The sequence below is a fragment of the Erpetoichthys calabaricus genome, chromosome 10, assembly GCF_900747795.2.
Source record: "Erpetoichthys calabaricus chromosome 10, fErpCal1.3, whole genome shotgun sequence".
Taxonomy (NCBI): Eukaryota; Metazoa; Chordata; class Cladistia; order Polypteriformes; family Polypteridae; genus Erpetoichthys; species Erpetoichthys calabaricus.
Window position 1 is genome coordinate 32,892,111 of NC_041403.2, and position 27,747 is coordinate 32,919,857.

At 35.6% G+C, this 27,747-nt stretch overlaps 2 protein-coding genes across 3 annotated transcripts in view; one reads left to right on the top strand and one right to left on the bottom strand.

Moving 5' to 3' along the window:
* nek7 (NIMA-related kinase 7) overlaps nucleotides 1-27,747 on the top strand; it is a 239,614-nt gene that overhangs the window by 183,018 nt on the left and 28,849 nt on the right. For both annotated transcript variants that reach the window (XM_028811046.2, XM_028811047.2), the window contains exons 7-8: nucleotides 14,668-14,775; nucleotides 27,364-27,458. In XM_028811046.2, coding sequence (XP_028666879.1) covers nucleotides 14,668-14,775; nucleotides 27,364-27,458 — 203 coding nt within the window. The remainder of the gene's footprint in view (nucleotides 1-14,667; nucleotides 14,776-27,363; nucleotides 27,459-27,747) is intronic.
* LOC127529424 (E3 SUMO-protein ligase ZBED1-like) lies at nucleotides 10,208-12,448 on the bottom strand. The gene is made up of 2 exons (XM_051932901.1): nucleotides 12,048-12,448; nucleotides 10,208-10,843 (listed from the first exon to the last, which is right to left on the bottom strand). Exons 1-2 carry the CDS (start codon nucleotides 12,436-12,438, stop codon nucleotides 10,590-10,592), a joined length of 645 nt encoding a protein of 214 aa, XP_051788861.1. The 5' UTR covers nucleotides 12,439-12,448; the 3' UTR covers nucleotides 10,208-10,589.

Consider the following 27,747-nt stretch of genomic DNA (forward strand, 5'->3'; position numbering starts at 1 on the left):
TCCGACTCAGTGATAATGCGCAAAACGTTGTCTGCTGAGTATTTTGTTTTCTGCACTCGCTTCGCTCCCTCATGAGATGTAGATGCTATCTTGCCTTTGTTTATATTTGTTTACATTTCTCAACTCACGCACACACAAGGATTAGATGCCGAGTCAACATTCCTCCAAGAACAGAGGGAATGCCTGTAACGTAACAGTGAGTTTTGTCACCCTCTACCCCTGGATGTCGACTTTTGTCAGGTAATACACATCGTGGTCTGTGACGCAATATTCGCTCCATAAGACGCACAGACATTCCCAACCTTCTTTTGGGGAAAAAAAAGTGCGTCTTATGGTGCGAAAAATACGGTAATTCCAGGATTTAGCGTCTTGCAGATTAATTAACTACAAAGCAGACTATTTTAAGATATGCCGTAGATGAAGCTACAGATGTAGTGATACAATTTTCAAACTATAAACATTTAAGGTTTAAGAATCATTAGAAATAATTTGCATAATTACAGGTACTGGAGACCAGTACTTTTTGGCAGATGTTATCTTTATGGAGAGCTGCAACTTTTCCACCTTTTCGCAGCAGCACTTCAGTACCTTTACAACAACCAGCTGAATCTTAATGACATTTTAGCAGCATACAGCATCACGGAGGATCTGGGCTCCTACCTGATGAATGGAACTGCAAAATAAGGTGCTAGTGTGCTGTTTCATTGAAAGGAATGTAAAGTGCCATTTCATTGTTGTTTGTTTTGTTGTAGCTGTTGCTACTTACAGTAAAAAAAAAAAAACCTTAAAAACCCAAAAATCAGAATCAAGGAAAAATAAAACAGTGAAAACCGAAAATAATAATAAAAAAAAGTAATTTGTGAAAAAATAAAACTGATTCCATAGGGCCCTACATCCTCACTAAGATTTGACTTGTCTTCCAACTTTTCATTTAAGTTCTGCTTTACATAAATGGCAACCCCCTCCTTTTCTGTTCTTTTTATCCTTCCTAAAACATGTGTACCCATCTATGTTATGCTTATTCCTGTCTTTGCTATTTAGACAGTTATCTATTATTGTTGTAATATTTTAATTATGCTCAGCTACATACAACTCCAACTAACTTATTTTATTTTTTATACTTGTAGCAATAAGGCAGTCTATTTTTAATTTGTGACTCATCTTACTTTTGCACTTAACTTTGCGTTAGAATTTGTGTTACGATACATATTTGATTTTACATCGTTACTCTCCTCATTTTCAGTTCTAAACCTGGCCTGTCCTAAACTCCCTGCTCCTCCATTCCCTAGTTTAAGCAATCTTCGACAAACCTGCTCATACGCCTCCTCAACACAGTGGTGCCCCTCCTGTTCAAATTTAATCAGTTGTGGCAGAACAGGTCCCTTTGTTCCAAAAGGAGTATTGATGCCACATAAACCTATACCTTTCTATCCCTCACCAAGATTTGAAACACAATTTAAGCCTTTTAATCTCAGTCTTTCCTGGTCTGGTGGATGGCACAGGTAGGACTTCCAAGAAGACTACCCTGTCAGTTCTGCTCCTCGGCTTGGCACCTAATTCTTTAAATTGGGACCACGGGACTGACTGGCTGCCCTTTTGTATGTCATTTGTTCCAACTTGAACAATGATAACTGCATCCAACCCTACTTTGGCCAAGAGCCTTTCAACCCTTCCAGAGAGGTTGTGTCCCACCTGTGCTCCCGAAAGGCAACACACTGTGCAAGACCTTGGAGCAACCCTGTGTTTCAACCCCCCCTAATGACTGAGTCTCCCACTATTGCAAACTCACTTTTTCTGAAAACTGGTTTTGATGTGGCCTGTTGGGGCTCCTCATGCCTGCCTGCCTACCTACCTCAGAGTCTTCAGAGACAGCTTCACAAGGAAACAGGAAAACAGTTTGACACTTCCATTTCTGGGATTGAATTTCCTGGAAAGTGTGCACCCTTTGCCATGTGACTGTGACCTACCTGTATCTGTCAGTCTGTCTGATTCAGGAGGTCCGCACCACTTTATGGGTATACACTATCTCTCTACAGGAAACCTGAGCCAGTTCTCTACTACAGCGCAGGCCAGCCAACTCCTCCTCCAGTACAGTGACTGAGCTTGAGGTACGGGATCAGCTGGCATCTCCTGCAAATGTAGTCTTCAAGGTGGACTGATTTCGCCATCCTCCAAATAATCAATTATGTAGCAAGACTTTCATTGCACAGTTTTGAGATTTCTCTTTGAATTACTGAACGGCCCAGCTCACGTTTTATTAAATTTAAATGATGTAAATTATTAAAATTAATAATATGGTAGCTAGCTAAAAAACCCAGCTAAGATTCACACTGTCAATAGGACGGCGGTTTATTTATTTTTGTTCGGTGGGGATCCCAAGAACGCACCCAGCCTTGGCCCGACTCACACACACTCCCTCACAGAGACAAAAAAGCTACAGATAATAAAACAGAATGTGTTAAACAATAATAATAAACATAATATAACTCTACAAACTAAAATGATCCCACCGCAGTTCCCTTTACGGCGATATACAATAAACACGAATTCAACAATAACAAAAACCACATACGATGAAGTCCATGAAAAATGGCAACTGATGAAATGAAATGATGGAAGTAGATAGTCCAGCGATCAGCATGCTGTATGTGAATGTAAAGATCAGTCCTACCGGTATTTCCTGATGAGATGATGATGTGTGAATGGGATCAGGAGCTCTCCTTTCTTTGTAGGGCGACAACAAATTTTCACACAGTCCTCATGCAGCAGGAAGACACCAGATAGTCCATACACCCAAAACAGGAGATGATCCAGGACAAAACAAGAATCCACTGGTATTAAAAGGTAAGGCAAACAGACAGGCAACTCGGAACTTTCTCTGTGGAACTGGCATCCTTTTAAATCTCGCACTAGCCTCCTTGTCCCCAGCAGCCCCTGCACCCTCTAGTCCTCTACAGGGACTGCTGGGAGTTGGTTTCATTACCTAGTAGCACCACTACAATACAATAAAGAACTACTGCAGTTATTTAACACCTTCTGGCCCCTTAAGCTTCTGTAATACTCTCCCCCTTGAAAGCCATCTGAATGTCTTTCTTCAAAGTTATTAAAATTTCTCTGTCTGTTTTCTTAACTTTACGTTCCACTTATTACTTTCTTAGTTTAAAGTTCTCCATTTAAACCATTTACATTCCTTTCTATTAATGAACCCTTATGCTGTTACCCTCTTAACTGTTCTAGCTTTCTGACTATTAAGAACTGTTTTACCAAGTACATTTTGTTACATTGAGAAAACTACTCACTAGTTTTTTCCTTATTCACTTGACAGGGAAGTGTTCTTGTTCTTGGACAAGGGTATCAGCTTTCCAACAAGCAGAGATTAGTATTTTTTTTTTTTGCTACCTTATGAAATTTGAGCTCAGTTTAAGCTAACAGAGCACTTCATTGCTGACCATGACCTACTGTAGAGCCACAATGACTAAAAGCATTTAAATTTAACAGAATGTCCAGAGCATTCCTTAGTTACAGCAGTGACTCTTAGATTTGTATTTGCAATTTTATTATGTTGTACTGCAGTTGAATTGTTGTAGTGTAATATTAATGTAAGTTGATTGTATGTGTGGGAAATTTTTAAGCTGTCTATTGGAGTGCATTAAAAATATGAATAACGTTTATGAGACAACTGGTATACATTTAGTTAGTTGGTAGGGTTAATGACATGCCTTGAGTTTAATTGTGGTTAATTTCATTTTTTACATAAGCCCTCGAGAGGTTAATTTAAGGGTAAAACTAGGTGCAAAACTAAGTAAAAGAAATCACACCTTTCTTAAGAGAATTCTTGTTAAAGATCAACTGCATTTCTGAAATTTAATGTAATGATTATAATAATTGTGCTTCTAAAATCTGTGTTTATTTCAGTGAAATATAATAAACCCAATCTGTGTTGATTTTAAATCATTTTTTATATTGTGTATGTACTCAAGTAATGAGGTTGTGACATGTGCATTATATTTTATTTTCTCTCTGTTCTTAGAGTAATTGTGCCTCATCTACTGCTGTCAGGTATCACAGTAGGGAAGGTACTGTGTAAGTATCCACACTCACAAGTACCACACCTCAGGTCATCAGCATTACAGTAATCAAATACGTAAACCAAGCTGTGTAATAGTACACTATGTATGTGAAGGTTGGATATGAGGCAAATTGGTTAGGGTACAGGGATCCAGACCCTTTTGTGTTCCTGGGCTTTCGGAGAGATTGGGTAATTTATACCCCAACTAAGAGGTCACAGTGCTGCCCTATACATTAAAACATAATAAAAATTATATTTAAGTAGTTTTTTAATGGGGTTGTAGAATTAAATGAATTGACAAAACAGTGATTAAATCCTAACATATTTCAGTAATTATGTTTATTGTGAACAATAGCTCTATATTTCAGTTTACTGCATTTATATAAAGTAGTACAGTGTGATATAATACAAAGAATGTCTCTGTAAATCAAGCCAGTAACTTTATCAGTTATTCACCAATGCTCAAGACTTGCAAAGCTGCCAAAACCAATTATGCACATGTGAGGCTTACTATACTTGTCTTTGATGGAACAAAAAACTAATTTTGTGGGCACGATATTATTTTATATATAAAGCATAATTATTCTATTTCCAAAAGATAATAACTTGTGCATGTAATATACATATTTGTTTGCATAATATATCTTGTGACCACTGCGCAAGACCTTACAAACCCCAGTAGTACCACACAGAAAATAAAAATTTTTGCGTTGAAATGAGACAATATTGCATTTAAATTCAAGAGCAAAGCAATGAACAAAAAGCTGTATCATTGTCTGCTTCATGTCACCTAATTTTTATGCACCCAAATACAGTGTATAGCTTTAAACTAAATACTATGTAGGACACATTTCGTAAATTTCATGTCTAGTACCAATTAACTCTGTCAGTTTAGAAATCCTAAACTTGCTTTTAAGTTACATTTGAACTGTATCCTCTTTGGTATCTAAAGGATTTTCACATCAAGAAAAGAAGAAATTTTTGCCGACTCTTTACTGGTTTTTATTACTAATAGGGTTCAGCCAGTGACTACTGTTGTTTGAAAATGAAATGTCCAGCACTGCAGGAATTTTATTTAACCCTAGAAAAGCAAGGCTGGACAGCTGGAATTTTTAAATCAGCTGCTGCTTAAGCTAAACATAAGGTTTGTACAGTTTATGACGTTTAATATATATTGGAGGAAAATTTGAAGCTGCTCTGACTTCAGTTATGTACTGATCAAAGACATGACTTTTATTATTATTATTATTATTATTATTATTATATAATGTGGTTTTACTTTTTATACTTGAGTACTTTAAAAAAAAAAAAAAAAAAAAGTAACTTTTTACATAAGTATTTTTAACTGGAATACTTGCTTCAGGGAAAATAAAAATTTGATGTAGTATTTCTGCTTTTACTCAAGGATCATTTCTAAGCAAAGTATGATCTACCTGTAATGCCTCCGCTTTTTACATTCTGATATGTAATAAGACATTAACAGAGACTTCTTTCAGTCTTAACAATTTCAAAGTAAAGTATCTGTCAAGTGCTTATTCATATTTGTGCACTGAGGCATTTTAAGAGCTTATGGCATGCTGGTAAAATTGTGAGTATGAGATCTTTTTATCAAGCAGTATTTAAACACTCACAAGTTGTATATTGCAGTAACTAATATTGAGAGACATATGATCCCTCACTTAAGCCACCAAAGTGAGTATTTTTAATATGCCACATTGCATAGAGATAAATAACTAGAAGTCTTTAGGGGATTCACTCTGGAAGTAACTGGTGGCTTGGGCTTCCAACCAATCCTCCAGTGATCTTAGGGTCAGGACTTAAACAGAGTAGGGGTTCCAGCTCTCTGGAGGAAGAGAAGCTAGGGGTTGGAGAGTAAAATAGAGAAGGTAATGCTGAATTGCTTTACTTTGATACAAAAATCTCCATATAAACGGGGAACAATGCATGTTTCTAAGAACACACAGAGAATTTAATTGTTTTCTGTTGATTTTTGTTTTTTAATTTTTATCAGTCTTTATTATAACATTTGCAGGCAACTCATTTAACTGAGTATATTTCAGAATCACAACATGGATGTCACTTATGATTTTATGATTAGGGAAATGTATGTTGTTGTGCAAGTCACTCTTTGAAGTGCCCCCTACATACTTCTGAGTTTTAAAGGCAGGAACACACAAAATGCTTTCTCAAAAAGACTGCAGCATTTATCACATGCTACCACTGCAGACCACTGGGTCAGAGCATCTCCAAAACTGTAGCAGGTAGCCCTCCTATGTGGCTGTGGCACCACAGATTTTCGCAGGGCATGCTGGGAGCTGGAGTTTGGTGCAGCCCTGTTGGGTTTCATGGGGTCCGCCAGGGGGAGCTGCAGAGCCATTCAATCGATTTCCACCATACCTGGGAGTGATTCCAGGTAGTCCTGATGAACCACCAGGAACACTCCCAGGTGCTGAATAAAAGGAGCTGCCTCACTCCATTCGAACAGCCAGAGTCGGGAGGTGGAGGACAAAGCTTGCTGGGACAGGAGTGGAGCCGGCAGAAAGAGAGAAAGAAGAAAGAAGGGACTTCTGGTGCTTTGGTACTGTGCTCTGTAGTGGGGAGCGGGGGAAAAGCGCTGCCTAACAAGAAATAAACAAGTGTTGCCTTGGACTTGTGTCTCTGTGCCTGTCAGTGTCCGGGTTTGGGGAGATGTACACCCCCAGTATTCCACACTGGAGATCCCAATTGATAGATAGATAGATAGATAGATAGATAGATAGATAGATAGATAGATAGATAGATAGATAGATAGATAGATAGATAGATAGATACTTTATTAATCCCAATTCTCAACGTATAGGACCTGGAGAATCTTCTGCTATCCTCTTGGTGCCAGAAACCAGACAACACCTTCAGAGATCTTGTGGATTACATGCTTCTATGGGTCAGAGCTATTTTGGCAGCATGAGGGGGAACTGTTCCCTTGCTTTACCTGGCACCGTCTTTCATATTTTCTGGCACTGCTCTCTTGTCTTCAGCTTGTGGTTACAGATAAGCCCATTTCTCCCTTTTTTTCTGTCTGTAAACATCATTCCTTTTCCTCAAACCCTACTTTCGTTGGATCTTTCAAAGCCAGTGCTTACCAGTGTGAATTACCAGCATGACTTGGTTAACAACATCATTTAATGACAACTTCTATAGAGATACAATAAATTAACTCAAACAGTGTTGAAACACCATCACAAGCAGTTATATTACTATATTAATATTGCTATCAATGTATTATTATTACAGTTTTTCAATAATTATTAATTTATGTAATGCATTTATTATGCTAATGTTAGGTTTAGTTTCTTGAGGTTAGTTCAACTTAGGGTAGGTTATGTCAGGTCAGGTGTATACATGGTGCTTCATTGGTGAAAATGACACAAAGGCACGTCCTTGGATGTTGCTGGCGCTTGGCTAGGTTTTCACTGCACTATGGAAATTGAATTCAGTAATGCAGACGCACCACCTTGTGTTCAAAGTCAGAGCAGCAAAAATTACTTCAAACACAAAGGCATGCCCAAGCTCCCTTAATATACCTCAGTGCACTTAACGATGTAATCGACTAGCGATGCACTGGTTGGAACCATATGTCACCATTAATCAAGACAAACTGTACTCTGTCTTTGCATTATAGCGACTGAATTACTTCTTGCCTATCATTGGAAACTTTCCAAACTTCTTTCTTTTGACAGTTGACAATCTTCCTTTTATTAATCTATTTTTTTTGGATCTGTCTATCTCTCAGACCAATGGAACAACCTTACAATCCATTGAGAATTGGTCTACAGTGAAAACTTTATTATGTGGTATCACAATCACAGCACATTTGGGTTCAGTTGGTGGTGTTCATAATGCTTTTGTTAAATAATTAGTTTCCTCTTCTTCATCCATGCATTTTGTTGATTTTTGACTCTGCTGCTAGACTCTATATAGGGGTAGGGGCTGTCTTTTTTGTTGTGCTATCTCCACCATGAAGCATGTTGGTGGAAGCTTCATGCTGTGGGAATACTTATCTATTGCTGCAGGCATTGGAAAGCTTTTAAGGGTAGGGGGTAAAATGCAGTAAAACAGAGAGAAATCCTGGAGGAAAAATTGGTGCAGTTCTTCACTAACTCCATTTACCGTTGCATTTATGGCAATTTCTCAATAATTTGTTTTTATGGGGTCAACCCTTCTCCACCTCTGAATATGACTCACAAGATCTTACCCTGAGCCGTAAGGGACATTGAGGATCAATTTGCCAGCTTTGAATTTTGTGTCCCGTGGACAAAGACATATATTTTTAAAAAATTCATAATTATTAGTTCTGTCAAAGGAAACATAACATGTACAGTAGTTTGCCTTGACACAGAATGTATTTCTTACTTTGTAATGTCTAAATTGTTTGCCATGTCATTTTTAAATTTGAAACTGAGGGAATCGAAATTACAGTAAAATTAAACTGACTTCGAAACCTATCAAAACAGGTTTTCATCTAGCTCTTGACTAGTCAGTTTTTGATATTAAGGTCAGATAATCCTGTTTATGATTTGTGCAGAAAGTTGAAGCAAAACAAAAGAAAAAGGTTTTCCAGAAGTTAAAAAAGGGAGATTGCTTAGTAAGTTTAATAGCAATCATGTACTGTGGAGAATAACCTCCATCAGACAGATATGAAGAAAAAGTAGAGAGGTCAAGGAGAAAAAAGTATACTAATAAAGACAGAGATAACAAAACAGAGTCAAAGATCACAAATCAGAAACTGCAAGAAAACCCAGTGAACTTTGGTGACAGCATACGATGTTTTAGCACACTTTGACTGAAGAGTTTTTGTAGGATTTCAATGTCCATATGCATTTAATGCCCTCAGTTCTTGAAAGCCACTATGTCATTGTGCTTGCTGTCAGTGAATTTGTTTTCTGGACCTGCTTTATTCAGCCCATAGTGTTAAGAGGTTGGAGCATAATTGGAAGTACTAAATACAAGGCAGGAACCAATTCAGGACTGCATACTGTCCATCCTTTGCATCATCTATACTAATAAAAGGCAAAGCCCTCACTGACTCACTCACTCACTCACTCACTGACTGACTGACTGACTGACTCACTCATCACTAATTGTCCAACTTCACGTGTAGGTGGAAGGCTGAAATTTAGCAGGCTCATTCCTTACAGCTTACTTACAAAAGTTAGGCAGGTTTCATTTCGAAATTCTACGCGTAACGGTCATAACTGGAACCTCTTTTTTGTCCATATACTGTAATAGACTGCAGCTCGATGGCCGTGGGAGGCGGAGTTGCATATCACGTCATCACGACTCCCACGTAATCACGTGAAATGACTGTGAACGCAGTATGTAGAAAACAAGGAAGAGCCCCAAAGAGCGCTGAAGAAAACATTCATTACACAATTGAGAAGGCAGCGAAACAATAAGAAGCGAGCGAGTGACGAATACAAGCATATTCATAAGTGCAGCTACTGTGGAAACAAAGTACGGTGTAAACCGTAAGTTTAAATTAAGTTTATAGAAACGCTGCCGTTTGCAATACCATATTCGCGACATTCAAGTTTAATGAGAAGACACGAGGTATAAACGAGACTTTGGATCACTTTGTAACGGAGTTAAAATTGCTGTAGCGAGAAACTTTTAAGTGCCGGGTCTTAGCTAACATTAAAAAAAGTCGTGGACATTGCAACATCACACAAGAGAGCGGCTCACGTGAACTGACTGAACGCAGCACGAGTGATCACTTCGATGAATCAAACCTGTTCAAAAAACACATTACACAATTTATAGAAACGCTCCTGCTGCCGTTTGCAATACCATATTCGCGACATACAAGTTTAATGAGAAGACACGAGGTATAAACGAGACTATATGTATATATATGTATATGTAGATATGTATATATGTATTAGGGCTGGGCGATTTGGCCTAAAATCAAAATCTCGATTAATTGAACATTTTAACTCGATTACGATTAATGAACGATTATTTTCTTTCTTTTTTTTTTTTTGCCCTCATAGTTCACTGACAAGTTTTGTACAGTAAATATGCTCACATATTACAAATGAGAGATTTTTGAATGAAGGGTGCATTACTTGATTTTAAAATAATTGAAGGAAAGACACTATCTACTATCTGTGATTATTTATTGAACATCAATGTTGAACAACTGAAATTAAAGCACACATTGCCTAAAACGAACAGTCACTTTGTTCTTATAAAAAAAGTAAAAATAAATAACTTGCACTTTTGGAAACAAAATAAATTATTTTCAATGTTTTTCTTATTAAAAGTAGAAAATAAGCAGTATCTCTTCTAAATAAAATAACTCTTATATATCCTGTAAATAATATTTTAAACAGTGCATTTCTTGCATCTTCTGTAAACAAATATTTTAATGTGCAATGTATCAATGTAAACAACAGATTGTTGTAATGAAAATAGAACTCTCTAAACACTGTTGCATGAGGTGATCTTAGCGATCTTGTCATGTCACTATATGAACATGAATTTACTCTAAGTTCTTACTAAGAAACACGAGCATGTTAACCTTTTCAGGTTTCAGGCAGGACCTGAGGCATGTAACAATATTTCCGCCCGAACTGAAAACCCGCTCTGATGGGGAGCTAGCAGCTGGTATGCAGAGATACTTTTTTGCCACCTTACTTAGAGTGGGAAAGTGTACATGATGCTTCCTCCACCAGTCGAGTGGATTTGCCTCACTATCCAGCATGGGGGACACCAAATAGCTGCTCATCTCTGCTTCTAGCGATTGCTGAAGTGACAGAGTGGGTGTAGCTGAACTTGCTGAAGGTGTTGCCTCACTCCCCTTTAAAAAAGCTTCCTAATGACCTCTTTTGCTTTTTTGCTACTGCTGATGAAGTTGTTGGTTCTGCAGTCTCTGAAATCTGACTTTCTCTGCAGACTTCAGCTTCTGACATCTTCTCCATCTCTGTTTTCACTTTCTCCTGAATGGTAGGGACATTGTGAGCAGAAATGTAGGTAGCTTTAAATCTGAGATCAACAAAACTGGCTGTGTCCAGTAGCTCTTCTGTGATAGGATCTGAGTACTTCTCCTTAAGGTACCTGAGGATGCTGGTTTTGATAGTTTTAGTCAGCTCCACATCATCTTCCTCCTCAGCAAGCACTCGTGAATTGAGGATGTGCAGTACAGGCTTTACAAATGAAATGGTCACATACTCTTCCCCTGATAGGGCGTCTGTGAACTCCATCAAGGGGGAAAGAGCTTTGCTGACAGCCTCTAAGACATCCAGGTCAGCCCACGATGGAACAAGGTGCCTGGATTTTTTGTCTTCAGAAAGGGCCTGTGTAATAGCTTTCCTCTGTTCAAGGACTCTTGCAATCGTCATTTGCATCGATCCCCATCTGGTAATGCATGCTGTTTTTAGCTTGTGTTGTGGCAGGTTCAGTTCTTGTTGCACCTTCATTAATGCCTTCTTTTTTTCCCCAGCTATAGGAAAAAGCACTGACTATGTTTTTGCACACCCCCACTGCACGTGTCACACGTTGATCTTTCAATCCATTTTCAGAAACACACAAAATTAATCATTTTTTTATTATTATTGACAATATTTTATTTATACCTGAAGCTTTAACAGTACCAAAATTAATGAGCCTCTTATATTTCTTAATATCAGATTAACAACACATTTTTACAACACAATGATTTTTACTTTAATGATGTAGTGTTCTGTTACATTGTAATGTGAACTTAACATTGTAACACTGTAATATCAAGCATATTGTAACATTTATAAAGGTGCTTTATGAACAAATTTAGCGTAGCCAGAATATAGTAAACGCCAGATATGCCCAATTTGATAACATCCCAATGCTAATATATTTAATTAAGCTGACGTGTACTTACCAATTGCAAGGTGTAGTCGGTGTCCAAAACACTGCTGCCGTGACCATCCATTAAGCGCAGCAGCTTTGACAACATTAGCACCGTTGTCTGTCGTAATGGCTGAAAGTTTTTCTTCCGCGAGGTCCCATTCAGAAAGCATATCTTTCAGACCTTGCGCAATCATATCTGCCGTGTGATCGGCTGGAAAATATGCCGTCTCAAGGCATCTCTGGCGCAGCTTCCAATCGTCGTCAATGTAGTGCAAAGTAAGGCTCAAGAATGGGTCCATCGTCCTACTTGACCAGAGATCAGATGTGGCTGCAAAGTGTTGAACATTTTTCAGTTCAGCAGCTACATTTTTACAACATGTCTTGTACATGTTTGGCAGTGCAGTTTTAGAAAAATGTGATCGCGATGGCACAGTGTATCTTCTGTCGAGAGTTTTAACGAGGTGTTTAAACCCGCTTCGCTCCACTGTAGCCAAGGGAGTCATATCCTTTGCGATGTAATTACAAATAGCGTCAGTTATTTCTTTCCATCTTCTTGAACTCTTCTCATACTGTGTGGCATTTGTGAACGCTTGTGTTATCGACATCTGCTTTGCGGAGGCACTTGTTGCTGGGCGCTTGTCAGTCTCTTTTTGTTTTTTTTGAGCCATGCACTGTTCATATTCAGTAACGTGATTGTGCTTCAAGTGTTGAAACAAATTGGTGGTGTTACCTTTGGGCGTCAACTGTTTTTCTACAGTGTCTACATCTGACTTCATTTTGTTCGATGTCATCCTTACTGAAGCCAAAATGTGTCCAAATGACGGAGACTGCGTTTTCTTTGGCGAACTTTTTGGTCGTAAACCGATTTGTACGTGTTCAGAGACGTTCGTGAACTGAGATTCCACTGTATATGACAGCATGAACTGTTTGTAGTTAAGGTTAGTCTTTTATTGGTGTCAACGTATTGCAGTAGCTTTATTAAAAATAAGTGTTGGTTGTTCTAAAACCGTTCACATGTGAAATGCCCGTGCACTGTGTCATTCCCGGGAATGACATGTGGGATTCCCGAACCCCGGGAATAGATAAACCCATCTGGGAATGGATTCCCTAGGTACAACTGTATCTCAGGAAGTTAAATCATCATGGGCTACCTGCCGAATCATCTGTTTTGAGGTTTTATTAACACTAGAATTACCAAAGCCTACGAAAAAAACTCGTAAATCCGGCCCACCTTAAATCCCTTTGCACTTCTCAGTCAGCGTCTTTTACAAGACATTTACAGGACAAAAGAAACTGACTGAGAGGTGTGAAGGGATTTAATGTGGGCCAGATTTAAGAGTTTTTTCATAAGCTTTGGTAATTCTAGTGTTAAATTGTTCAGTCAGTCCATTCATCTGCGGAGTGTAACTGCTTAATTCTGAAACTTTTGCATAACTGCTTCATAATGACAGACATAAAGGATGTGCCCTGATCAGTGAGAATCTCGTGAGGGATACCAATATGTGTGAACCTATCAGAGAGTGCTTTTGCAATAGTTCGGGCTTCCGCCCATTTGCAGCACTGCTACTTCTGGGTATCTTGTGGCATAGTCGATGAAAACGAGCATATACTGAAAGCCACTTTTACTCCTGGGAAGCGGGCCAACAATCTGAACGTCTGAAAGGGGACGTCTAAAAGAAGCATCAGTACAAGGGGTGTTGTGGCAGGTCTGTGAGCAGAAACTATTTAACAGTCGGGACAGGCCTTACAAAATTGCTCCACATCCTGGCCCACATTCACCCAATAAAAGTGTTTCAAAATGTGTTCCCTCTTTTCCGGGCCGAGGTGACCGCCCAAAACGTGACTGTGTTCAATTTTTGAAACCACCTCCATATGCTCACGTGGTACTACCAACTGCTCAGTACATCCATCACCATGCAATCAGAAATCACCTGATACAGAAAACCATCCTTAAGTAAAAATGTGGCATTATAAAATTTGGGTTCTCTCTCTCTAGATAGTAAGAGTCATTTGCAACGTTTGCTTATATTATATTTTTGAAAATTGTATTAGAACCCCTCTGACTTTAAAGTATTTGCCAGTTTTGTAGGTGATTCCTTAATGGAGTTATTTCAAATAGGGGCATAAACAAAGAAATAGTAGTCCTAAAAATACTATAGATTTTATCCGTTTCATGCATGCACATTTAAATAGAAATGGTTAAATATTACTGTTAATGATATTGCATACATTTGTTTTCATTTCATATTTTAAGTTGATTGTCATTGTAGTTGTAATACTTCAAGCAGGTAACATTATTAAACCTTTTCTAGTTTAATTCCTCAAAAATAAGAATTCACTTTTTCTATTTCCTTCAGAATCATTTATTACTTACAATCCTAGATAATAAGAAGCAAGTAAAATGTTAAATATGTATTTTTTGTTAATATAGTCACAAATAATTCTCTGTTCATGGTTTATGGCTATGACTGAATTTAAATAAAAAAAATATACAGTTTTACAGGGCATACAGTTTTACTTTTATCCTTATGTTCTCTTAAGTTATATTCTTTAAGGAACATTGTGCCAGTATGGGAGTTTTTTCATTACTAGGTGAAAATGTACAGTCTGTATTGTTTTTCATAAAATGAAAATTTTAGTGTTATATGTGATAGTTTAATTATTTACTGTTTAGCAATTTGTCTCTTGCATGGTCTTTTTTCATAATTTTTCTAATCTTTCTTTTTTTGTAGATATTAAACCTGCAAATGTTTTCATCACCGCCACTGGGGTTGTAAAATTAGGAGACCTGGGTCTTGGAAGATTTTTTAGCTCTAAAACTACAGCAGCACATTCTTTAGGTAAGAAAAAAAAAATTTGATTATAACTGTATGTTCAAATAGAAACCCAACATTGAAAAATAAATACAAGGTTATGTGTTTATTTGTAATATACTGTACATTAACATTTAATTGGTAGTTAGGGGTTTTCATGTTATCTTAATCTTGTCTTTTTTCGCAAGTGTTTAATGTAATATATGAAGTATATGAAGGGTGTGAAGTGGTTCAGCAGCATTGACACAAAACAATGGTACAATAAAATGAAGCAGACACACATAAATGGACTGCATGAAGATCATTTTCAGTGCTGACTTGATAATCCTTAAGGGTTTAAAATTGACTTTTATATTTGTCTTTAATAATACAATTTATTCAGTAAAATATACATTATATTAAATTTCAAGCAGTGTTTGTTTTGTGTTAATCATGGATATTTCACACATCAAAATAATCCACTGTACATTTTATTCATGCATGAGAATGTTCTGATTTCTGCCATAGTTGAATATATTTCTCTCTCTTGGCCAGTTAAATAGTATCTGTAGCATTTTTATTTGGGTTAAATGTGATAATTCCATTAAATTTATATTGGTGAATGTTATATAATTGCATTAAAAAAATGTGTACGTTTAGATAATAAAACATTTCTGTTTTTGCATGGCCTTTTCTTTTCAATGTTTAGTACTAAATAAGGGGAAATACTTTATTGTATGCAGCCAGTTTAATAAACATAATTCACATCTTTTTTTCACATTAGTTTGTATTAGCATTTTATGTTTAAGGGATAGCTTCTGCTGATCGATTTGAAGTGCGGAGCTCCCTCTGTGGGTGGCTTCTTGTTAGGTGCCATTTTTAATACCACATAGCAACCCATAAAAGAAAAAGGTAATGTAAAAAATAAAATAAAAAGGTGATATTGCAAAATCATTTTGATATATCGTTATAGCTGACAGGAATAAAGAATGACACATTTGCAGTTATGTTACCTTCCTTCAAGTGTTGAGAAAATCTACTTATAACTTCTAAGTATGTGCAATTATCTGATAGGATGTTACTCAAATTCCTGTTTAAAATAAGTTAATGTATTTAGTGAGAACTGCAAATCATGGCGTTGTTTATATTAGGTTAATTTGACATCGGGCATGAAAAGTCTGGATTTGTGCTCCTCTAGGCATCTAGACTAAGCCTTTTCTCTATGGGAATATTGGCAGTTTTGGCTGTAATGAGACAGACCTGCACAGGAATATGTGCATAGAAGTCTAGGATACTGTTGTATATGCCTGTCAATATTTAGGTTGTGAAGCCCTGTTTTATCCTTTTAACTGTATTTCCAGTGTTTAAGTAGCCTGCAGACACAAACTGAACAGCATTACTGTCTCAAGTCAGGGTATGTTCACATTTAAATTATAAAAAGGAAGAAAAGGACAACAATTAAAAATGATTTGGTCACAGATGCTCAAAACAGAAAAGAAACAGTGTCACTGCAATCACAGTAATGTTTTTTTATATCATATATCATTTTTTTATATAATTTTCTAAAAATTATGTGTGTGTGTGTGTGTGTGTATATATATATATATATATATATATATATATACTGTATGTATATTAACACTATTGAATAAGATAACCTCAATACATACACATCTATTAGTTTATACATAAGGAACTATCTTTGTTGCTATTCAGTGTGTTTAGTTATCCTAAAAGCTGATATTACAGTAAAACCATCATAACTGCATACCGTATAATTTAATAATACTTGTGAGCCTGCAGTTTGTTTCTTTTTTTTTTTTTTTGTTTTGTTTTGTTTTTGCTTCGTTGGCCACGGGAGAGTTAATTCAGTAGTGCATTTAAGGTGTTGTGTGGAGGGCTAAACTTTGTAAACTGCCAGCATTTGTCTGTATTTTTCCTATCATCAATCTTTCACACTCTTATCTTCCCCCAAATGTATCAGAAGCTTTCCTTGAGCTGCTGGTAGGAATTACTTTTGCTTTCGGTAAACTATGAACCTTCAAACTTCAGTGTTTTACCTGCCCCCTGTGGATTTTCTTCAGCTGCCTGCCTGCACATTACTCACTGCCAATTACTTGCTTTCTCTGTTTTGGTAATAAAAAGTATACTACTTGAACTCTGTCTCTGCTAGAATTCAAGTCTTTATGTTATTAATACTTTCTTTAAAGTCTTTATGAATTACCACATTAACTGATTGACCACACATTATATATTACTGTAAAAAATACAGATTTTTTTTAAAACAATTTTTCTTTTTTCTTTTTTTTTTGTAGTTTAGCTCTGTCTTATCCATTACCTTCTCATAGAAATGCATCAAATATGCTTTCCATTAGTTAGCTGAGATATAACCTTGCTGTCGTTGAGTCTGTCAATTACCTGATTTCAACTTAATTATTATTATATTTTTTTTCACCCTACACTGGTCAGAACAAATGAATGTATAATAGGTTTATAGTCATGAAAGGAAATTCTTAGTTTAATAAACTGACAGTTTGCAACTGGAACCATTGCCACAATTATCTTTACAGGTTATACATGCATAGAAGTCCTAATGTGCATTGAGGCTGCTAAAAGCCATATTAGTCACATAAGATGAAGGAATTTTGCTTCAGTTTCATTAATTTGGTGATTGTTTTTTTTTTGCTCTCTGTCTAGAGGATGAGTTACAGGTTTGAATCCACAAATGCCAAGTGAAAGTTCCATTGCTGGATGCACAATCATACTATAACTGGAACTGAATTGTAAAATCAAAAGTACCATAAAAACCTTTAAAACAAGTGTTTTTATGATGAATAAATAAATGCATTGTGTTTCAAAATTATTTTCACTGGATTTTTATTATTTTATTTAGGTTGAGATTTACATTTCATTGTAAATCTTCCTATAAAATGTTTTCTGACCTCCCATGCTCTTTCCTGGTACAAGTCAGCATGGGTGTATGTGCAAATGGTCCCTATGATGTATTATATTACGCTACCCTTACAAAAAAATTTTTTTTTTTTTTTTTCCTGCACGCGCTCCTTTTCCTTTAGTTTTCTTTGTCTCTTTGTATCTGTGCGACCATTTTTTGGGTTACAGTATATCACAAAGTCCAAAGACACATTCAGACAAAGTCACAGTTCTAGAGACTTTGACCAACTGGCTACACACCCATTTCTGGGCTTTCTGCACTATAATGTAAGTCTGAGCTGGGCATTTAATAAGATGACAGAATATGTTTTATCCTTGCATTCCAATGTTCCTGGAATCTGTGATGTGTTTTCAATGGGCAGGTTAACAACATTTAAAGGGTTGGTAACAGTTCTTAATTATTGCGATACTTAATATATTTTATGCAAATGACTAACAACAGAGATAATAATATGCAATATTCACAAGTACTAGAAAAAAGTAATGAGTCTTCAGCCTGTATTTAAAGGAAGGAGACAAAGATGCATCTGTTATACAAACAGGTAAATGGTTCCACAGCTATGGGGTCCTGTAGCTAAATGCTGACTCTCCCATTTTATTTGTCCTTGGAAATTATTATAGATGCATAATGCGCCAGTGCCCACAGCTATGGGCACCATCCTCTGTTCCAGGACTTCATGACCAGAATGGAACATGGGGAATGAGGAGCCAGACAAGACTTTCATTCAAAAGTATAACAAAGTTTATTACAAATAAAGAAAGTGACGCAGAAATCTTGCATTTGAAGATCAGTGTCTTCAGGTGTAGCAAAAATTTCCAAAAATAAATAAATAAATACATTTAAAATCCAAACAAACCTTTTGGAGGTATTTTTATATGTTGCCAGGATTTTTTTTTTTTGCGTAGCCTTCTGCATTCCTGAACCGCCACTTCAGTCGGTCACTGCAGACCCAAACTGTCACCTCTCCCTGGTCTCTTGCCCTCAAATGGATGTTCCCACTCTTTGGATCCTTCTGTCTTGGTATTGTTCCAGTGGCTTCTCAACATACTCATTGTCTCTCTTTTGGAAGTCAGTAGACCCAAATACAGCTGCTTCCAGGGACCTACACTACAGCCATCGGTCTTGGTCTTGATCAACACAGGCGATGACATGCACTTATTCAGTTTTTGGGTAGTGTTGTAACCTGTGTTGCAAACATGTTAGTGTCAAAGATAACGCCTAACTTGCTTGCCGATTCAGTGCAATTAATGTTTAAACCTGTTGAGTTAAGAAATTATAGGATATTGTTGTTGTCTGCCTCATTCAAAAAGCAAGTAGTTATTATCCAGCTAATCTAGTAAATCTACTGACTTAATTAATAACAGTATTGAAGGAATATCATTTAATCTGGGAAAAAAATGTCATCAAGTGTCATTTGCATCTGAATGAAAGTAAAATCTTATGATTTCTATTGATAATGATAAGCATGTAAAGTGAAAACAGTAAAGGTCTGAGCCCTGAGACTGCTGAATATAATGACTAACTAGTATCAACATAGTTCTGTATGTGCTGATATCAATCTGATAAATATGAACTAAATCTTCCAGAAGAGTGCATGACGGCCCACAGCAAACCTCCAGCTTATGCAACAGAATAGAATAGTCAGTGGTGTTGAACGCTGCACTTAAATCGAACAACATTTATATCTATAGCATTTTCTTTTTCAGAACGTATTATTTACAATACACGATAATGCCGTTTCTGAACTGTTAACTTGTACAAAATTCGTAGTGGAAATTCTCTGTAGGTTGTAATGTATGCGCGGAGACTAAAGTTTCATTGTGACTACTTTAGTAAAGAAGTTAACATTAAAATAGATCTATAGTTACGAAGCTCAACAATCCTGATCTCGTAACAGTTGAAACTGTTTCAGAGCTGCTTCTGTTTCATAAGTGTAAAGTACGTCATGAAATGTCTTTTCCCTGCTTAATCCTTTGACATGCTTGCTGGATACTTTCTTCCTTATTATTATTATTTTTTTTATTTTACTCTTATAAAAGGGCTTATTTTCATTTTTTCCTATTTCCACCCAAGACATGTATACACTGTTCTTACTGATGTTAGACTCAAGTTTACATAAAGGTCAGCCTACAACTGTCCTTGAACTTGAGCTGCTGACAGTGCATCATTTTCTTTTGTCATTTTGTTATTGGCTTGCATGTAGGACTTGGAGAAAAATGAGATCAACTTTTAATTTACAGTACAATTAAGATAATTTTTTGTCTTTTCATATAATAAGGATTTTTTACAAATATTTTTAACTTGTTTTTCTTAGTTTCAATTCTTTTCCTCCTCATCTCCTTGCTATGCAGTTTCACTGTAGTTTCAAACACAAAAATATATATGAATGCCAAAAGCTATAGAATGTCTTTTACTCACCAGTCTATTTAGAAAAACTGTAATACAATAAGGGTACAGGTAATTGTACATACCGTGCAACTGAAAGCAAATGTTTTGATAAATACTGTTAATTTGCTGCACCTGTAGTACTTATTATACAAGGTGAGCAAATGTACAAAGTTATTAATTATAAAAGGGTGATCAAGTTTACAGGCTAGGCATGGATATACAGTAAAGTAGTCCTGCTGTTCAACATTTTACTGCTGATCCATATCTCCAGATAATAATTCATTGTGTCCAAATAATTTTTGTATTTACAAAATAAAAAATTGCTCTCAAGGCAGCAAAATAATAAATTGTTACAAACACATAACTGACAGCTCCGAAATATTGAATATATCTTGTGAATATATTCACTATCTTTGTATTTTTTGTGAACATATCTGAGGTAAATGTTTTTTTGTAAAAAGTCTTCAGTACACATTACAAGTTGTTTACTGTTGACCAGTAAATAAGCACTAGAGGCAGATCTTCAATTCAAAAACTCAATTCCAGGCAGATTGCTTTTCCTATTTATGCTCAGCTATGATTTTTTCCAGAAGCATTTATTTAGCAAAAAATGTATTTGTTTTGTATATTGTCAGCATATGACTGGATAATTGATGTGAATTATGCAACAAAAAAAAAAAAAAAACGAAAAAAGATTTTTTTTCCTTGGGTGTTTTTGATACTGTTTGCAATAATCCAGCTTTGGTTACCATAGAGTGCCATTCTGTCTAACTTTTTTTCTATCTCCGTTCTCCATGAAAACATGAGATTTTTTTTTTTTTCTTGGTAATCATCTCAAAACAAGTAATATTTAAAAATATAAATTTTGGGGTGGAGTATTTCTTTAAGCAGAAGATAGACAGTTTGTGTTCTCAAAGATTGTTTGGACAGAAGTTGTACGTGGGTCACATTCACTTATGAATGTCAGGAAAAACACTTCACAGACATGTCACTTCTTTTTACTGAACATTCAATCGTTTAACAGTGCAGCTGTTGGCATAGTGTATTTAAGAGTTTAAAGGCATTGCCGTGCAGTAAAAGTTCAATAAAATGGAATGCTTAACTATTAAAATTATCAACTATAGAAAAAGTCAGTGCTATACTCTCAAATATCAAAGAAAAGATCACCTATAGAGAAATGTACATAGTTTCACTAACTCATAATAATTTAAAGTAAACGTTTATTACAGCCTTTGCAGTTTGTTACAACTGTCCACTTGTTGTGTGTGGAGCGGTTCTTGCAAAGAAAAAAAATATATTCCCCCCTTAAATCGGGAATCCGTCATTTCACTGTGCTAATTGACAGTTTCCCTGTCTAGAGATGTTTCCTACCTTATGTCCAGTGCTGCTTCTTCATTTGTGTACTTAATTTATGCTGTTGTAATAATTATAGAATATTGCAATATTTTTTTACTGAGAATAATTTGACTTGTGCTGCAATGTAATTTGCAGCTATTTAAGTAAGTTTTCTAATGTATATTTTGTTATTTTCACGTACAGTAATCCCTCGCTATATCGCACTTCGCCTTTCGCGGCTTCACTCCATCGCGGATTTTATATGTAAGCATATTTAAATATATATCGCGGATTTTTTGCTGGTTCGCGGATTTCTGCGGACAATGGGTCTTTTAATTTCTGGTACATGCTTCCTCAGTTGGTTTGCACAGTTGATTTCATACAAGGGACACTATTGGCAGATGGCTGAGAAGCTACCCAGCTTACTTCTCTCTCTCTCTCTTGCGCTGACTTTCTCTGATCCTGATGTAGGGGGATTGAGCAGGGGGGCTGTTCGCACACCTAGATGATACAGACGCTCGTCTAAAAATGCTGAAAGATTATCTTCACGTTGCTATCTTTTGTGCAGCTGCTTCCTGAAACGACATGCTGCACGGTGCTTCGCATACTTAAAAGCTCGAAGGGCACGTATTGATTTTTGATTGAAAAGCAAACTCTGTCTCTCTCTATCTCTCTCTCTCTCTGCTCCTGACGGAGGGGGTGTGAGCTGCCGCCTTCAACAGCTTTGTGCCGCGGTGCCTCGCATACTTAAAAGCCAAACAGCCCTATTGATTTGTTTGCTTTTCTCTATCTCTGTGACATGATCTGCTCCTGACGCACACTCCTTTGAAGAGGAAGATATGTTTGCATTCTTTTAATTGTGAGACGGAACTGTCATCTCTGTCTTGTCATGGAGCACAGTTTAAACTTTTGAAAAAGAGACAAATGTTTGTTTGCAGTGTTTGAATAATGTTCCTGTCTCTCTATAACCTCCTGTGTTTCTGCGCAAATCTGTGACCCAAGCATGACAATATAAAAATAACCATATAAACATATGGTTTCTACTTCGCGGATTTTCTTATTTCGCGGGTGGCTCTGGAACGCAACCCCCGCGATGGAGGAGGGATTACTGTATAAGCATCTTAATATATAAGCAGTTCCTTCTCTCTTGGTTTTCAAAGAATTTGTCTTGGTAGTGTAGCAGATGAATGGTAAATGTTCTTGTTTTTCCACTTTGCAGTTGCATTAATGCAACAGGTGTTTTTATCTTGCCCCTTGAAATTCCAGTGATATGCAATTCATGTCATTTGAATAATTTTCATATTATTTTTGAAAAATTTGATTTTAAATCTAAATATAGATATTGTTTACTCAGACATCTGTGTAAGATGTAACAGGTTCAAGTTTCATTTTAAAATTTTTAATTTCCCTTAATTTTTGATTCTACCTACAGAAGCATTTTTTCTGTGATGTAAATTTATAAGTACAATAGGGTATTTTTACACTAGCGTGTCATAAGTTCCATGCAAAAGATTGGACATTCCCGATCAAATTACATATTTTGTTGACATTTGAAGTAAAAACAGTAAATATAACTTTAACAGAAGACAAACTAGTAAGGAGTTATGATCTATTTGATCAGCTGAAATATTTTAAATGAATAAGAATAAATGTGGTATTTGTAAAACTTTGGGCACTCTACTAAATCAGTACTTAGTAACACTCCCTTCAGGATAACTCACAGCTGGCAAACATTTTTTGTAGCCAGCTATGAGTATTTAAACTCTTGTTTTTGAAATGTTTCCCAATCTTCTTTGCAGATCGTTTCCAGATATGAGTTGTTCATGGGCTGTCTTATATCCACAGCATGTTTAAGATCTATCCACGCATTGTCATTGATGTTTGAGTCAGTGTACTGCGATGGCCATTCCAAACCTTTATCTTGTGTTTCTTGATTCACAGTAGATTTTGAAATATATTTTGTATTGTTGTCTTGTAGAAACCATCCAATCCTTCAGATTCAGTTTCATAACTGTATGACATTCTCATCAAGGATTTGGTTATATTTAGTGTAATCAATTCTTCCCTGTACACACACAATATTTCTGGGGTCACTAGCTACCATACTGCCACAAAGCATAATAGATCCATCCCTGTTGTTAACAGTTGGCAAGATGTTATTTTCTTCAAATGTTTTTTTGTCTCCTCCTAATAAACCTTTTGTGGCTATAGCCCAAGATTCCAGTTTTAGCTTCATCTCTCCCCAGGACTTGGTTACAAAATGCCTCTCTCTTATGCAGACATTATTTTGAATTTTTAATATTTTTTGTGATGAGATCACAGGTAAGGTTTCCTTCTGATAGCCCTTCATGAAGGCCATGTCAGTGAAAGCAACAATGCACAGTAGAGCAGTGCTCCACCACTCCATTCTAAGCTAAACCTGCCTGTAGGCCCCTTGCAGTCATATGGGTGTTTTGCTTTGCCTTCCTACGCAGTGTACAAGTTAACAGTTTTCTTGCTCTTCTAGTAGGGATGCTGCAATCAGGTTTTTTAGGGCCGATTTTGATAAAGATTTTTGTCTTTTAAAACCCCTTAAAAACTTTTTATACTAAGCTCCCACTTAACAAGACACATAAAAGTCTAATGTCCTATATTAAAGTGTTAACTTTCTTATTTTTATAATTAAATCATAGACCACAGGTGTTATGTGTTCACATTTTATTGAGGAAATTAAATTCGTCAGACTTATTGAAAAAGCCATCCTTTTTACATTTTTTACTTTGTCAAATAAATCATAAATGTGCATTAACATATTAAAAACACCCCTGTATTAGTTTGTTTGCTGTTGAAATTAAATTCACTATTATACTTTAAATGTCAACAAAATATGTAATTTGGCTGGGGTGTAAATAAACTCACTTATTTTTTGAATAATTAATGCAAATGTAAGGAACAGCAATAAAATTGTTTAAGTTGGATTTTTATATACTTTGCTGATTTCTGCAAGCTGTAAATTAATTTTAAGCAACATCAGTTATATTGAAAGAATTTTGAAATTAGATTTTGGGAAATCTGCAGATGTAATAATTTTGTGTCCATTCTGTCTCCTTAAAGTTTGAAATATAATCTGCAATAAAAGTGCAGTGAAGTATTTAGTGTGAGTTTAGTATGTTTGTTTAATTTCTCTAAATAAACAAGTATCAAAACACCTTGGCCACTTTTGTACTTGTTAATGAGATGGGTGAAAGCTAATGAGGATTGTTTGGAAAATTAAAAAATAAATATAAAACTGACCTTTAATACCTTTAAATTTCATTCACTTACGTTACACCATTGTTTGAGCAGAACCTTCCTATCCTACATTTTTAACTTTGACGAAGTTGCTTGGGGAAAGGAAAAAAAACAACTTTTTTTTTTAAGATGAACATTATTAATTAAGCATTTCATCCTTGAGGCTTCTCTAGTTTCTCCTGGCATTTGAATTGAGTGAAAGTGTTTTTGGCAGTATTTACTTTGTATATTTATTTATTTCGAAAAACATGCACAGTGAAGTGGTTGTTGTGACTTTTATGTGTAAAAGAGTAAGTATACTTCCTTTCAGTTCTTCTCCATTGTTAGTTATGTCTTAACATATAATCTTTAACTATATTTTATATATTAGGATATAACTAAGAAGCCGTGCTCTTGTTTGATTATGTCCTGATTCTAGCATCTAATGTCCAGCACAGCTAAAATATTACTAGTGTTACCACTGTGTTGCTGTTTAATAGGCTAATAGCTTAAAGGGCTATTTTTCATCTCCCAGTCCTCATTTTATAGCAAAGCATGAAACTTAGAATGTACATTAAAACTCTTTCCCTCACCTCAGACTATCTCTGAAGCCAAATAGACAAACAACTTTGTTGTTTCTTTGACAACTAAATTCATACCTTAAAGAATTCAAGCTTTTGTGGATCAAGTTCCCTACCCAGTACTAGATAGGTATTCCTAATAGTTAAGGCAGAGTGCATTATACATGCTATTGTTATGAAAGGCAAGTAAAGTGTATACTTACTATGTAGGGAGTAAATGGTACAAAATTTTATTAAGTGTACTTCTAATAAGTGTACTATATGTGTAGACAAAGCGCAACATTTATCAAAATAAACTGACACACATTTATTTTTATTTTAGTTTATGTGCAACCTTATTTCACAGAAAGGTGGTGCTATTTGCCTTATAAAGCTATAAAATGAATAATGTGTCTATTTTATTAGTTACTAAATTAGATCAGTTAAAGCATGATGTATGCTTTGTAGCTGTACCTGCTATTCTACATCTTCGTCTCAGTTCAGATAATTCAGTTTAGAGCAAACATGTCCCATTCAGCACCCCTTGCACCTAGAAATGTGCAAGAAAAGTACACTGCAAAGAATATTTTTTCTGATTTTTGACAAAAAAAAGTTAAGTTTAAAAATGTTGACTTCAAGTATGTGCCTTTCATTATTGATACTTTAAAAACTATTAAGTTTGTTAGCAGTCCCATAGACTTGTAGTAGCAGCAGCAAACATTAAAGTGAGCCTAAATTGGTCCATCCACCCCAACAGAGTTTCACAATACATGTTTGAGGCCAGGATCACCTTTCATGCATACAGAACTTTTTTTATATATTATAAAAATGGGATCCACTAGTTTACCCCTTAATTTGAACTCTTAAATTCCCTGTAGTGGAAGCAACTGAAATACACTTAACTTTTAATTCTCAATTCCTGTGTGTTGCCAGGAGATCATAGTTGTGTTATGTGGGCAGCAGTTTTAATTGCAGAAAGTGAAAATAAATAAATAAATAATAAAAAACACTGTCCCTTCCACCACTGATTTTTTTCTGCATACATAATGGTACTTGAATAACATTTGTCAAAACTGTGACCTCCTATTGGACTAAGTCATACAGAACATCATCATTGGTTTAATTTCCAGTTTCCTGGTTTAACTTAGCTGGATAGTTGTGCCCAAATTTTTTCCATCCATACTCTTTGGCCCTGGACATATTTATGGATGAGACCCATTATCCTCATGTCAACTGCCACCACTTCCAACTACATCTTTTAAAACTGTTTTAAGTCTTTCACTTGATATTTAGAGATGGGTCATGCCCTGACGTTAGTAAACAGAGATTAGCTGATGTTATGATGGTGCAATTTTTAATCAGCAATTAAAATCCCCATTTGTCCTAAAGAGAAGCCCTTACAAACTTGTTTTTATACCTAGAAGATGTTTGAAAAAGTCTATTTCATGCTATGTCTAACAACTCTCACATTTATTTTTCCAAAGAAAAATTATTTAAAGGTCAACAGCATAAAAGTACTATATGCTAGTATTCACACAGTACCTTGATCTGTTTTTTATGTTTTAAGGGTCCAGAAAAACCAGCATCTTTTAGTATTGGTCTTTAGAACAAGAATTGAGAAGTAAATTACAAGACCTGAATAGCATACAAATGCATGGGGAAATAGCGAATCTGTTTTGTTTTTTTTTTCCTTTCTACATTCAAAAATGTAGGCATCAGAAAATATTATATATATTTTTTTGTGCTGTAATATTTTGATGACACACAATGTCAAGGCAATTGTAGTAACAGAAAGAAGTAGATGGTGTTTATATAAAATATATAAAGACACATTTTATGATTGGATTGTTTACTGTGAGGGGTGAACCTGCAAGCAACTTTTATAGAAACAGTGTGGGGTATTTTCCTCACGCCCCTTCTCCAACCAAATACTTTCCTTTTTTGGAAGAACTTCTCTTTTACTTCTGGTAAATGTCTGTTTAAGAAGAAGAACAGCTTTTAATTAAATAATACTCATTTGCTATTACTATATTTTTGTTTATATAATGTTTTTTGATTTAGAAGCATATAATTTTAATGACACCAAACATGTTTAATCTTTGCAACATTTCAAAGATAATGTTTTTTTTATTTTACTTTTATATGTTTTAGTTGGTACCCCTTATTATATGTCCCCTGAGAGAATACATGAAAACGGATACAACTTCAAATCTGACATCTGGTCACTAGGCTGTTTGCTCTATGAGGTAAGCTTTAAAACTTTATTAAATCAAGTGTTAGATTTTTTTTTTTTTGCCACAGATGTAGTATGAATTTTTAAGACAAGCTATTCATTGTACAAATACACTTCTTAAAGCAATTAACAATATTTATTGTGTATTGCTGTGCTTTACACAATTAATACATTTTCTATTTTATTTACTGTAAATTAGGACTGCCTTGATTATTCAGCATAATTGACACCAGTTTTTGCTGCTAATTAACTATTTCCCTTTATTTTAATTGTCTTTTCGTGAGACTCTGACCGCTGAATTG